The 14,068-nt window shown below is 44.6% G+C and overlaps 1 protein-coding gene across 2 annotated transcripts in view; it reads left to right on the top strand.

Moving 5' to 3' along the window:
- The first annotated feature begins 442 nt into the window (after positions 1 to 442).
- Positions 443 to 14,068, top strand: part of cd2ap (CD2-associated protein) — a 53,471-nt gene continuing 39,845 nt past the window's right edge. The window contains exons 1-2 of one of the 2 annotated variants that reach the window (XM_079180223.1): positions 443 to 722; positions 10,636 to 10,793. In XM_079180223.1, the coding sequence (XP_079036349.1) occupies positions 719 to 722; positions 10,636 to 10,793 (162 nt within the window). In that variant the 5' untranslated portion in view covers positions 443 to 718. Of the gene's footprint in view, positions 723 to 10,119; positions 10,236 to 10,635; positions 10,794 to 14,068 lie in introns of those variants that run through there. The other variant, XM_079180224.1, reaches the window with a different exon arrangement.

Consider the following 14,068-nt stretch of genomic DNA (forward strand, 5'->3'; position numbering starts at 1 on the left):
ATCAACTGACTTGAATCATATTTCAAATTCTCCTTAAGCATTATCGGTTCATATGAGTGGTAACGGTATTATTTTGTACTGTAACTTGCTTTCACGGCTGAGTTGGTTTACATCCCCATTAAATCGTGAAACCCTAATGAGTTGTGGTCCAGTAAAAAAGACACAAAAAAACACAAATGTCATAATAGCTGGCAAGAGCTCGAGTGAGTGACAAAAGTTGATCTCGCGCACCCACCTACAGTAGTTACTGTACTTGCTGAGTGGGCCAATAATTCAAGGAGGGAGGGGGGTAAACCAACATTCCATTAAACATTCCTCTCGCGGGGACTGTCCGAGGCGGAAACATCGCGAAGTTTCCTGCTATTTTGTATTTTGGTGGCAGCAGCCAGCAGCAGCAGCAACCCGTGGAGACAAGTCCAAGAAAGGTGGAGACTCCTTGGTTAACTTCCTGCACAATAATCTTGAAGCACCACCAAGAGAGGAGAACTGGGGACGCTGCTGCTGCCGCCGCCGCTGCTGTTGCTCCTGGGGCTAGGACGAATGGATATACGGCTTATTTCTTTTTCTGTCTTTTCGGCTGTTGTGAATCGGCAAAAGAAAACCCCACTTTGCGGTTGATTACATCTACCTGGCTAATAGCTAGCTAGCAGCGAGACTGCTGCTGCTGCTGGATAAGAGACTCCCAGCGTTTGATAGCGAGGCGGTGCGAAGCACGGGAATGGGTGAGTTTTTCCATGATGTGGCGCCTGCGTTTTAATATGTTCACTGCCGCCTTCTTTTCGACTCGACGCACGAAGCGAGTCGAACACACGCAAGGCGTTCACACCGAATGCCGGTGACATTAAATTGCGCTGTCTTTTTGCCAGCGGGGGAGTTCAAAGTTAGCAAGCCTAGTTAGCTAGCTGCTTAGCCTAGCCAGCTAGCTGTCCGCTTAACAGGATAACGCCACCTCCATCCTTGAATGCACGTCTAGCTAATGTGAACACGGAGCTGCCTCAAAGCTGATGTCAACATGGCACCGCTTTACGCCATAAACGCTGCTGGGACGTTAGTTGCTCTAAATTCACAGTTTGTTCTCGTCTGGCCGGGCAAAGTTAGGACTCCTTGCGGTTAAAGTGTTAAAGAACTCCACATACAATAAACTTAAAGGCATTAAGTTAGCTTCTTCTGATATGTTAGCTCCCCCTTTTGACATTTGGAATAGGTGCACGTTACTGTGCACTGTGTGTGTGTGTGTGTGTGTGTGTGTGTGTGTGTGTGTGTGTGTGTGTGTGTGTGGTGACTATCCACGACAGTGACGGACTTACTGTAAGTTCCCACTACTCAAATGCATGTGTGTGTATTGTCCCCACGTAACACAGGACCAGGGGTCTGGTTTTCTGGTGTGGCCCCAGGACCCCCATCTTTACCTTTACAGCAGCGTGTGAGGTCTTTTATCAATCGCTTTGGCTCTTTATTTCATGAAACTATTCTGTAAGCACAATCACTGTTTCATGGGACATCCCAACTCTTTTGCATGCATGCAAAAGAAGTAGTAACTCATCAAAACATTCTCATTCATGCTTTAGTCCCTATTGGCCAATGCCACTGAGATAGAAAGTGCTTCCTGTGAGCCGGGCTGGTCAATATGTTTGTATGTTGTTTGTTTCTCCCCATAGCAGTGAAGCCTGGAAGTGTTTCCTATCTACAGATCTCTGTTTTAGTTTTACTCATGTGTTGACACTGACTACTTACTGTACTATACACGTTTGTCCAGCTGAGTGCTATTTAGATTCTGATTTCTACAGTACATTTATTTGTGTGCCAATACATCTACTGTACCAGGAAAGTCACCTGTGATCTGTCACTTAAAGTTATATACAGTGAGTAGAATATTTGCCTCAAAATGACATCCATGCAAAAAAACCACAACCCTTGCAACAATGAAAAAAACCTGTTAATTCAGTAAAAAAACTAAACAAAGTGTACCTCCTCACACTACGTTAACACCATCATAGATATTAATGGGATATACTCATGTGTTTGACAGATTGTGATGACCGAGTGGTTCATTTTGCGAGTGTTGGCTCAAAGGATGAAAGAAGGTTAAGAAGTTGTAAAGAGATAACACCAGGAGTGAGCGATGCTCGTTGTCTAGTGGTCGCTGTGATGATTGAATGTAGAGGAATTAATCTGATCGGTGATCTGCCAGCATCTGTACTGTACTATGAAACCCGCCCACTGCGTCTTGCTCGATGTGCTGTCTGTGGTTTGTGAGGTAGTGAGCGGTAGGACTATGTTGTAAAACAGGTTATGAGCCCAGCCTTGCTTTGCCCTCAGACGTGGTGCTTTTCACATTGTAACTGCTTCCACACAAGACTGCTCTGCGTGAACTCTGTTGCTTACACTTAGTATTAAACACTACAGTGTAAACACAACAGTGATACACTACAGTGATACACCACTGACAGGATATAGCAGACATGTGAAGCTAACACTGCGTTTAATTAGCTACGAGAATAACAAAAAACACTGCAGGAGGAAAGCAGACAAAGAATGTGAGCCCACAGCTAATACAGATCTTCCTCTAGGATTCATTAGAATATCTAATCACTACGCATGAGAATCCAGCAAAACAGGCTTCTTAACTCGTGTCCATTTATAGAAGTCTACGTTCACATGTAGTGCATTGTCCTCCTCTTTGGTATGCGGCTCATCTCTGAGGATATCTTAGCTGTGTTTGAACATGTCCGAGCTGTGTGTGTGTGTGTGTGTGTGTGTGTGTGTGTGTGTGTGTGTGTGTGTGTGTGTGTGTGTGTGTGTGTGTGTGTGTGTGAGAGCCCCTGACATTATGTGTTAGTGTTCTCTGAACCTAGCTCAGGCCGCATGCCTCCTGCTACTAGTGGATCGACTAAAATCCACCAGTGCAGATACCGTGACTGTGGCGGCCCGCGATAGTCTGTTTTGTCCCGCCAAAGTTTCATATGAACATTTTAGCACTGTGGTATGGCTAGCCCTCGCCGGGGGCATGTCCTGCTCTGCGGCGGCGCCGAGAGCGGCCCAGGGTGAAAGCTGCTATCGCCCCATTATCTTATCATATCTTTAGTGATTTAGCACCAGTTCCTCTTTAATCCCCGGTTCCGGTACCCATCCCTACTTGTTACATTTCACCACTGCTAGAGCACAAACTTCCTCATAGATCTAGCTTCTTAATTTGGCTCTCAGAGTGCACCAGATTACCGCATTTCACTTTCAAATGATTCCGGGGGAAGCATGCCTCCGGACCTCAGTGCACCCACCACAGTCTTGCAAAGTCCGTGTTATAAACGGATCCAAAAACTGTAATTTTGTGTTGTCTGGTCTTCTTCTCTCCAGCCAGCAGCTGTTCTTCAACCGTGTGTTGTATTTATTTGTGCATTATTCCCCCTTTTTTGTTTGTTTTGAGCAGGGACGACGTAGTGCTCTCTTTCACGAGTCAACCTCACTGCAGGATCCCAGAGCACCACTGAAACAAAGACTGGACTTGTGCCACAATGTCTGATTGAATATTAACCTCACTGGCCTCAACTAATATTTACCAGCGAGTGGTTTTGTGATGATTTCCCACTGAGGTTTTAATTCAACCAATGAAGGCCAGTTAGCTTGGTGTGGTTAATCTGGTGTTGAAAGATGCAACGTGTGACATTATCAACAGAACGTGGAGAGGTTCCAGTGTTGACGTTATGTCTATGTATTGTGTGGCCTAATATCATTTTCAAATTGCAGGAGGCACAATATTTGTCAGTGAAATGTGCCTTAACAAACTGTTTAATTAAAATACTCTGGTGCTGCAGAGATGACTGGGTCCACACATCATATTATAAAACCCCGCAAAAGTCACACAACCATCATTTTAATATTTTCTTCAAAGAAGATGAGAATAATTAAGTTATTGTATCGTATAACAATTGCAATATCTTAACAGAAAATGTAGATGTTTTTTCAAAATCGGTCAGCTTTAAGACGTATGTATCGTTATGTAAGTTTGGATGCATTCACGAGAGAAAACAACGCTCAGCTGTTCTAGATCTTAAAGTGAACCCGTCACAATCTTTTGTCCGTCTCACCTGAACCAACACCTGCTTCAGGTACAAACCGTGTAGCCGGACACGTCAGGCAGATGTTAGCATCGTAACACCAGCCTTTGACCAAATGTGTTCAATTCATTAATGTAAGTAAGGAGAAAGCACCAAACCCTCATATTTGAGACGCTACTGAACTCTTAAACGTTGGAAACATGGCGTAGTTTCTGCATCATTTCCAAATGTGCTCATCTCATTGTTTCTTGAGTAATGTTTGAGGTAGGTGGTTTTTTCACGTTCCTCTCAATAAAAGTCAAAAGATAATCAATATTCTTATCACACGATGTAAAGAAAAGCAGCGATTCTCCACGTTCAAGAAATTGCAATTTCCGGTTAAATAGATTTATTGGCTAATAGTTGGCGCTGCAAAAACTGCAAAATGACGTGAAATACAAGAGGCACTTTGCACACATGGATACAAGCGCATTAATTATTGGCAGGAGCTACACTTGAATTAGCAGATAGTACCATAAAACAAGCGATAGATGTTAACACTCCTGCACCCACCACGGCCGTCTGATCCGTGCATCACAGCCGTAATACGCAGCACCGTTTACGCCTCCTCTCTGACTCATGGACACGTTTCACGGGCACCGCCGTTGTGTGCGCGCGGCTGTAGGCCTTTTAGTTCGCTAACGGAACTCTTGGTTATGTACATTGTGAAACAGGACGCGTTTCAATAGCGATGCAGTCACCGTTCAGAGCCTGTGCTGCTCCCAGGTGTGTGTGTGTGTGTGTGTGTGTGTGTGTGTGTGTGTGTGTGTAGAACGCACACATGTCGAGCTATTAGCCTCACACTCTGTGCCGTGGGTGACACGCAGGTGAACGGGAGGGTTGTCTTTTCATTGACTGAAGCGACTCACTCGCTGACACCGTGCCCTCCGTATCAGCTTCCTGTCAGCTCGCGGGGGAAGGAATGCAGTTGTGAGTTTCCTCCTCGCTGATTGTGTGAGCGACTCGAGAGAAGCACAGAGAGCGCACAGATCTTTTTTGACTTGTCTGCCTGGCAGTCGGCTTGCCTGCGTGGCCTCGGGTATTTCCCCTCTTTCCTTCTCTGCCCCCCTCCCCCCTCGTTACATACCCCGGTCTGTCACTGGCTTTACACAAGAGCCATATTGTTACAACACTCCTTACCTGGAAGCGTCGTGCGAGGAAAGGAAAACAATAACCTGGAAGTTCCGTCCCTTCTCCGGCACACTGACGGGAAGCGACGTCCAAAAATGTGCCGTGCACTCTGGGTTAGATAGCTACACTTGAGAGTGGAGATGACACTTAGAACATGATGTGGTATGCTTCAAGAAGTCTTGGAAATATGTCTAGTGAAGACTGAGATTCTCACTCTGTTAGTTTAACTCTTCGGCCACTGAGCCAGTTCAGTGAAACGACAGTGTGTGTGTGTGTGTGTGTGTGTGTGTGGGGGGGGGGGGGGGGGGGGGGGGGGGGGGGGGGGGGGGGGGGGGGGGCGGAATCTGATAAGAAGAAGACGGTTTAGAACAAGAGCTGGCATGACGGAGGTATGCTGAGGAGGCGATAGCACACACTCAAAAGACATGCGGAGCGGCGTACAGGCAGTAGCACTACTCTCTGTGATGAGTGCAGTAATCCCATCCTAGAGAGACAATGGTGTGCTGAGAGAACGAGTCCTGAAACCTGGAGATGAGTCAGCGTTTTAGCACATCCGGTTCCGTCCTCTCGAAGTCCATGTGTTGTTGTTTATAAATGTGTTTTTGGATAGGTGCCTGAAATAAGGTCGGTGGTTAAGGCGAGCTTAACATATGTTAATGTTTTGCTCTACGACATAAAATACGTCAGTAAATGCCCATCCTGTGAATTTTGAAGCTTTGACATGTGTTTAAAAAGGAGGCTGTATGACTGTATTCTTTTAATGATGAAACCACTCCCACAGGCCTAGGTGTCATGCCACTGTTAATGAGAAAGATAACAGGTTTCCTCAGTCAGTGTTAGTTTTGATAAGAAATTTTAATTTAGTTTTGGTCTCTTACTGAAAGTTGTAATCACATTTTAGTCAATTTGTTTAGTTTAAAAATCTAGTCAATGTTTTAGTGATCATGTTCTTTTTTCATGACATATGGATTCTATTAAAGGGTATGTCTCTGGCGTTCCTTGTGTTCAGCCATCTAGCTGCTAAATTGGTCGTCATTTTTCACTCAGTCGAACTCGTGATTCGATGAATGGTCAGTTACAAAAGTGTATGAAGAGCGTCGTTAAGGCAGATGAGCATCATCGTTATCTTGCTGATGTCATTATTTCTCGTGAATGTGTCGCTGATGTTTGGCGTGCACGCAGCAAGCTGGAAAGGGGAAATGTTGTTTTTGAAAGGCTAAACGGCAACAAATTGAAGCGGAATATTTCATTGGATGAAAACGCGTTGTGTATTGTAATTACCCATGTAGCCCAGAGAAAGATGTCCGCTCTCGTTAGAAAAAAAAACAGAGGCAATTCTTTGGTTTTAAACCAAACCAGAACATAAACAAGTCGGAAAATAGAAAATATTTCTACGGTGTCTGTAATATCCCATCGTGGTTGCCAGAAGACCCCAGAGCACCTCCTCGTATCTCGTCTCACTCTCTGGCTTTGGACTCTCGCTCTGCTGCCATCATCTGCTCAACAGCACACCATTTAGTGGATGCACGTTTGACAACGGCTCTCAGCTTTTTGACCTATTTCTGCATTTGTGTTGGAACAAAGAACAAATCTTGAGTGTTTGTGGCTGCTGCTGCTGCTGGGGCCCCATGATGTTGTTTTTGATCTTATATTGTTCAATAATGTGTTCAGGAATCGAATATAAATGAACCTCACATCAGCGACTCCCTCTGAGTGCTCTGCTTGTGCGACACCCGGAACGGGATGAAAGCTTCACATTGTACCGTTTGTACAGTCTGACCATGGATGACGAGCTGACCCGCTGACCCACATCCACATGTTGCATCAACTTCGCTTCCTGCTCTACCAGTGAAAGCTGTTGGCTTTAAACTCACAGAATTATTTCATTAAAGTGGACACATCATGAAGAAACTTGAGAACTACCTGTGCCATATTTTAGTTTTGTCGGGAGACAGGCTTAAAGAGACTGAATACAGGTATATTCAGACAGACTGCGTCCACGCCGGCCAGAGGAATTATGTTTTCGGGGTTGTCCGTCCGTCCCATTCTCGCCAACTCAGTCTCAGGAAACGCCTCGAGGGAATTTCTTTAAATTTGGGCCAAACTTGCACCTGGACTCGAGGATACACATCTACAAGTGTTGATATGCTAACTATGACAATTTCACACAAGTGTCCAAAAAGGATAAAATGAGTGCTGACATTTAGGACAAACGTGGATGTAAACTGCAGCCTGACAGGTCGACGGAGGCAAAACGAGGTGGTAGTTCCACTTTAAGCATTAAAGTGTGTAAACATGTTCTAGCGGAAACCCAAATGTGTGAAACTGAGAATGAGCATATGTCCCTTAACATCTTATTAGCATTCAAAAACGCATGCAATGTACTTACTTTGGCTGCTAAAGCTAAATATTTAGCCAGTATGAACATTGTAGCTGTTCCTGGTCCCCCCCCCCCCCCACTGTTTGCTGGCTGTGTTTAATGTACTTGGAAAGGCATTTCCTCCGAGGAACAAACCCAGAAGACTTTGTCCACAGCCCCACTGCTGGTCTTTCACAGGCCAACACCCATCACTCACTGCTCTCATTCAGCAGCAGCAGCCAGGAGGCTGTGAGCACCAGACCATCAGACTTCATCTGTGTGGTGCTTGTCCTCACACAAATACAAAGAGGAGACATTTTGAGACTACTGCCATAAGCGCCACACATTTCAAGCTTAGTTAATTATGCTCCTTTAAAACAACCCATTTTTATTGAGTCAGGTGAAACAAAGGCTTTCAGGTATAGAAGGATTCAGGAGGTCAACGAGCCACGAGTAGTGTGGTGGCCTCTCACTTAATGACTGTAATGTATGTTAAGGATTTCAATGTCAGAACCTCAATCTAATGCCATTCAAAATAAAGGTTATAATGTACAAATGTTAAAGGTTTGAAATTAAGAGCATTAATATACAATGTGCATATAATCTCTATTGTGCCCCACTTGCTAGCTAATTGAATCTAGCACCTTTAAGCTTTTCAATGAAGTTTTAATCTAGTCTTTGGACAAAAAGCCGCCTGTCAGTGTTTGTGTCATAAGCAATGTCACACTAGTACCTTCATATGATGTCAATGGATGTGCCCATACACCTGATGGGAACGCTGATAGGGCAGTTTTTGGTACATGTTCCAAGTGTTTTTTCCCCTCATTACAATGTAGTACAAATGAGAAGAAAACTAATCTTGATGCAGCTTACAGTGTTGCTTTTTCCTCCACTGGAGAACACAAACAATATTTAACACTGTATTATCGGCGTCTTCAAGATAAAGCAAAACCCTAACACAATGCATAAGCAAGTGTGCAGCAGTGTGATTAGAGGGGACTTGAGTGACACCGGGTTGTGTTTGTGCGGTTGCAGAGAGTCCCTCTGCTCCACATCCAGTCGTCTGGAAGATGCCCCATCAGCTCAGCGGAGCGGGACTCCTGCCCGTCGGTGTCGCCTCTTGTTCTGTTTACTACAGCGGACTGTTTATCTCTTCCTGTGGCTCCACGGACAGATAGGCCCAAATTACTGTCAGGGGGGGGGGGGGGGGGGGGCCTCGGCCCAGTGGTTTATTTGTGTACGTCTCAACTTGTGCTGTGTGATTCATGTGTCTAGACACAGTGTGCTGCTTAGGGCCTTGCTCACAGAACTGGACCCATTATTGACGGCGTGTGTGTCTTTTGTATGTGGATTTACGACCGCAGCAGCATGCTACTTCACCAGTCCGCAGGATTCAAGGACCTTTTATTGTCATTATGCAACACAGGGATGGGTAGCCCATTAGTGACTCAACAAACACAGTAGTACATTCCTGTAGAGCATTTTTAGAATTTGCGTCATAAGGAATGTAAACCGCAGCAACAATTCTCTGGGCAGACAACATGGCCGACATCTTCCCATTAAACATACAGGAGGAAAACATTGACCATCGACTGTGACTGTGTTTGAGCACAAGCGTCATGATGTCAGACAGCTAGCGGCAGGCTGGGTAGTGGAGTAGCCTCAGCTGGGTTAGCTTAGCTTCCATCTCTGCTCTCCTCCCTGGGCCAGTTGGGTGGCATATGGTCTGGCTGGTTGGTCGGCCCTGGCCGGTGATCTTCTCAAAGTCTGCTGCACTTAATACCATCCCCACGCCTCCTTTTCATGTGTTAATGAATGTGTTCTGTCATATGCCATTAGTGATAAACACAAAACCGCAAATAAAGACAAAAATGTAGCAGAATTCACGGGAGCTACAGGCCGTGGCAAAAAGATGAAGGTGATTGGTATCTGCTCCATCAGCCCACTCTGACCACATGGCTCATAGAGCCGCTGCTCTTTTCAGTCTTTCGGCGTTTGACGTAGTGGAGAAAGCTGCTCTGAGATCATTGGATGTGGGCCCGGGCTGCTGTAGCGTTGAGGCCAAGGTCGGTGATGTCAGAGGGGAGAGCCGGCGGTGGGAACGGCCAAGTTCAACAGCAGTTAATCTTGTGCTGCTGGACCACTGTAGCTGTGGTGCTGAATGACTCTGCCCAGGTGTGCCATTTTGTGTGTGTGTGTGTGTGTTTACGTGTGTATGTGCACCCTTCTTGTACTTGTTTTGGCTGTGCTCTGTGTGAAGTCGGCCGTGCCAGTGGAGCGTCTCTCCGCCGTGAGTCATGTGTTTTTAAAGGGCCAGACCGCACGGTGAAATACCTGACTACCAGTTAGTCCTCTGCAGCCCTGCTGTTATTTTTAGAGGCTGCTCAACCTGCTGCTCTGGAAGCAGTCAGGAGGCCTGCCAAACAGCCTCTCACTCTCACTCGCTGTTCTTGTGATCACAAACGTATTCGAGCCGCTCGGAATATCACACGCAGTGTGTACACGGATACTTGAGTACCTGTTTGAATTGCAAAGACCTCCACCTGGACTCGAGGGGGAACTGAATGGATGAATTGGGTGGTCAAAGGTCACTGTGACCTCACGTCCATCCCGTTCTGCTGATAACTCAGGAACGTCTACTCGCACTCTAGGTAAAAGCGATTTTATAATTGGGTGGTCAAAGGTCCCTGTGACCTCACAAAACAGGTTTTTGGCCATAGCTCAAGAACCTGTATGCTAATTATGTTTGATGTTGTGAGTACTGCAGGCTATTCTAACTACTGAACTGCCCTAGAGGTTTCTATACAAACTGCCAGAATGACAAAAGTTATTGCAACTATTGTGTTTTATCGCTCTGGAAAGAGTTAAGATGTCATTTTGATATTCAGTTAATAACTGTGTCTTATTGTTTCTCTTATCGCCCCCTCAAACCCTTATTCTCTTCCTGCTCCCCCCCCCCCCCCCCCGGCTTCCTCTCTTTCTTCCACCATTCCCCCCCCCCCCCCCCCCCGCCCTCCCATCTACTTCCCTCCCTCACCCTGTCCTGAGCAGAGGTCGTGGTGGAGTACGATTACGACGCGCTCCACGAGGACGAGCTGACCCTGCGGCCGGGCGACGTCATCAAGAACGTGCGCTACATAGAGGAGGACGGCTGGATGGAGGGGGACCTCAACGGGAAAAGGGGCCTCTTCCCTGACAACTTTGTTAAGGTGAGAGGAAGAGGAAGGCTCGATCACAATTGACTCTTCACTAGAGCTGACCTCGCGCTTCCTCTGAGGTTGCAAAGGCTGTGTTTCCATCAGAGATAATCTCATTGAAGCTGCGAGGGCTGTCACATCTGTGTTGGAGATGTGGGGGCGGATTTCTTAGAGTCACATCTGGATTTGTTGGATCCTGTAGATGTTTTTGCAGGAAATTACAGTAAAAAAGAGCATATGAGCAGGTGTTAAGGCGCACGGTATGGGGACGACTCGATTTCCATCAAAAGCTGTTGAAACTGCTGTGCTTGTAAATGACTCTGTGTACTTAGTCAGTTCATCAAGTCCATTAAAAAGTGTGAGACAGCGATCCCACAGTAAAAAAAAAAAAGCCCTGAGTCGTGACTGTACTAGACACCTCGTGCCTGTGCGCTCCCCTCTAATAGTACTAATAATACAGTTATCTCTTCATAAATATACTCATCAGAAGCATTGAAGTGCTGCATACATGTCTGGAATATCATTTCCCCACGTTGGTCCTGATGATGCAGGATGATAATCTCCAAAACTGTCCAATCTAACGAGTTACCCGTCAGTCTCTATGACTTCATGTTTACTCCTCCTGGCTTTGTTTGTGAGAAGTCAGTGTGAACAGGAACCAGAACTAAAAGAAGGCGGGTCTAGAGAGGCCGTTTGACCGATGGTTGTTGTGCTTTTGCTTGGATGAAGGACGTGCGCTGATTGACCGTTATAAGAGGTTATAGTCCAGCCTTTATTGATATCAGATTTGATGGACTATTTAAAAGCAGCACTTAATGGATCCATTAAGTCCTGATAGCGCGGGACTGAAAGCACGAGTTAGCGCAGTGTGTCCTGTCTGTCCCTGCAGGAAGCCTTTTGCTTGTCGATGAAGAGCATTTGTTTTCCGATTAACACAGAGCTGTGTTATTGTCGTCCATTCATCATGGTTAGAAGAAAAACAATCCTGATTGTCATCGACAATGAGGATTTTTGAATGAGGAACACACATTTTACTCTTTGAATTAGAGCTGGACAATATAGTGCATTCGTTCACATTTTTCCAATGTGTAAATCAAGTTATTACAATGCGCACAAAAAGGTTATTTTTAGCCAAAAAGTAACTTAAATGAAAACTGGTGACATTAGGCGGCTTGAGACTCAACAATCCTTTTAAAGGAATACTTCATTTATCATTAAAACCTTACTGTTTAAAACGCTTGCACAACGTGAGTGTTCATGCTGAAGTAAATATTATGGTTTTAGCAAATATGCATGTTGTGCAGTAGTGAGCATACGACTGGATAAACGAGTTATGTGAGATGTTTTATATACTGATGTTTTGCAATAGTTTTGCTGCTGTTATTTCGATTTACTAGGACATTTCTCGTTTTTTAAATTCTTTTTTTTCCGTTCCCTGCGGAGGAAGTGATGTCGTGAATAAGTGGCAATCTCGTAAAAATCTACCAGAGGAACAGACTGATAGAAGACCCTGTGTTCTTTTGATGAGCTATCAGTTATGGGTGTAGCCACTCAGTCTGTGGTTAAATGCAGGGGAGTTAGCGTTAGCTAGCCAGCTGCCTGCGGCTAACAGGCCATATATTATTTTTTTATGGCTGGTTATTTTACATTCACGACTGAATATAATATGTATTAAAAAAAACCTGTAAACTGAAGGTTTTACTTGTTTAGGGTTTGCTTGTCCCCACAAAATGATCCAATATATGAAGAAACCAGAATGAGCAAAACAGTTGCAGAGATGACAGCTTAGTGAAAAACAGGATCAAGAACTTAAAAATACGTTGGACATTCCAACAGGCTTCTCTTTCTTCATCGCTCTCTTCTGTTCTTGAATGTGCAGTGGGAGCCTCTCCCAGCTGTTAACAGTGTCACGCTGCTAGCTGTCCCGTTTATAAAGTTACCCAGCATGCCGTTTGGCGGTCTAAATTCTTAAATGCACGCTCATTTGTATGCATCATAAATTGTTGTATGCCCTGGCGTTTACCCTAACCCTCTGAAACCCAAGCAGTCACATTCTACTCTGTGTCCTTGACTTTCACTGCAATAAGTGCTGCACCTCTGTCGAAACGGCACACACGGCTAGAAGTAGAGAAGACTCACACACGTCTTATGTGCAGTTTAAGACCGTTAGAATGCCAGAAATCATGAAAAGGATAAACAACTCAGAAACAAACCAGTTTTCCAAGTTGCTACAAGTGTTATCAATGTTGTAAATAAGAATTGAGGCTCTACTTGCTATATATATTGAAATATTTACATTTTTACAACTTCTACTGACAGCCTGTCCTCTTCTCTCTGCTCTGTGTTCAGCAGCCTGCAGTTCAGATTCACAGAATTGTTGTCATGTGACTGTCGGTCTCAGCTGAGTCAATCATGGCTTCCTAGTGTCGCTGATGAGTTCAGAATGTCATGTTTTTTACAGCATCTGGTTAAAGCATTTTAAATGAGACATGTAGAATAGTGTGTTTTTGATGAAATATCACAATTTTAAGCTTCGTTTTGGTTGCTTTTTTTCTGACTGAAGCTTTTGTCGCACATGCCGCGTTCAAGGACCGTCGGAAAGATGAAAATCTGACGATAATAACGTTTCTTTTTTCCATGCTTCTGGCTGTGATAAACATTGTTGTTTTGGCGATTGTTTAAAAGTGATAAAACAAGTGAAATATATCGTTATATAGTATAGAAAATTACAATGGAACAGCTGGTTCCAAAATGACAATTTGGGTGACCTCGTCTGACCTCTCTGTACTAAAACCTCTCTAGTTTTGTTCTGCTTCACTTTATCAAAGTCACAATTTGCAGAGAGACTGTCGACATACTGTGCTATGATTTGGGAGAGGCTTTAGACTTGCAGCTGCATCATTCCAAAGAAATAATAACAACAAAAGTGCTTTTTTTTTTTTCAGGCGAAACTTTTCAATTTGAGCTGTGTGCCATCTTCATTTACTCTTAACCAGTAACATATACACTGATATTTACACATCTGAACAAATCTCACAAGTGCTCCCTTTATTATAACATCAAAATTATTCAAATAGACCTTGTAGTTCCAGAAATACACTCTTTTTAGTATGTGTATGCAATTTTTGAGCAGAGGCCTCAAAATAGGGCTCGGGCCCCAAAGGTTAAAGAAAACATGCTTTTCAAACCCGCCGGTGTTTTTTGGTGTTCAGAGGGTTAAAGAGAGTTGGTTGTGGGTTATTAGCTGAGTGAGTGAGAAGGGCACACAGTTGAGTCCCCTCTCGATG

This window comes from Pholis gunnellus, assembly GCF_910591455.1.
Source record: "Pholis gunnellus genome assembly, chromosome: 19".
In the NCBI taxonomy this organism is placed as follows: domain Eukaryota; kingdom Metazoa; phylum Chordata; class Actinopteri; order Perciformes; family Pholidae; genus Pholis; species Pholis gunnellus.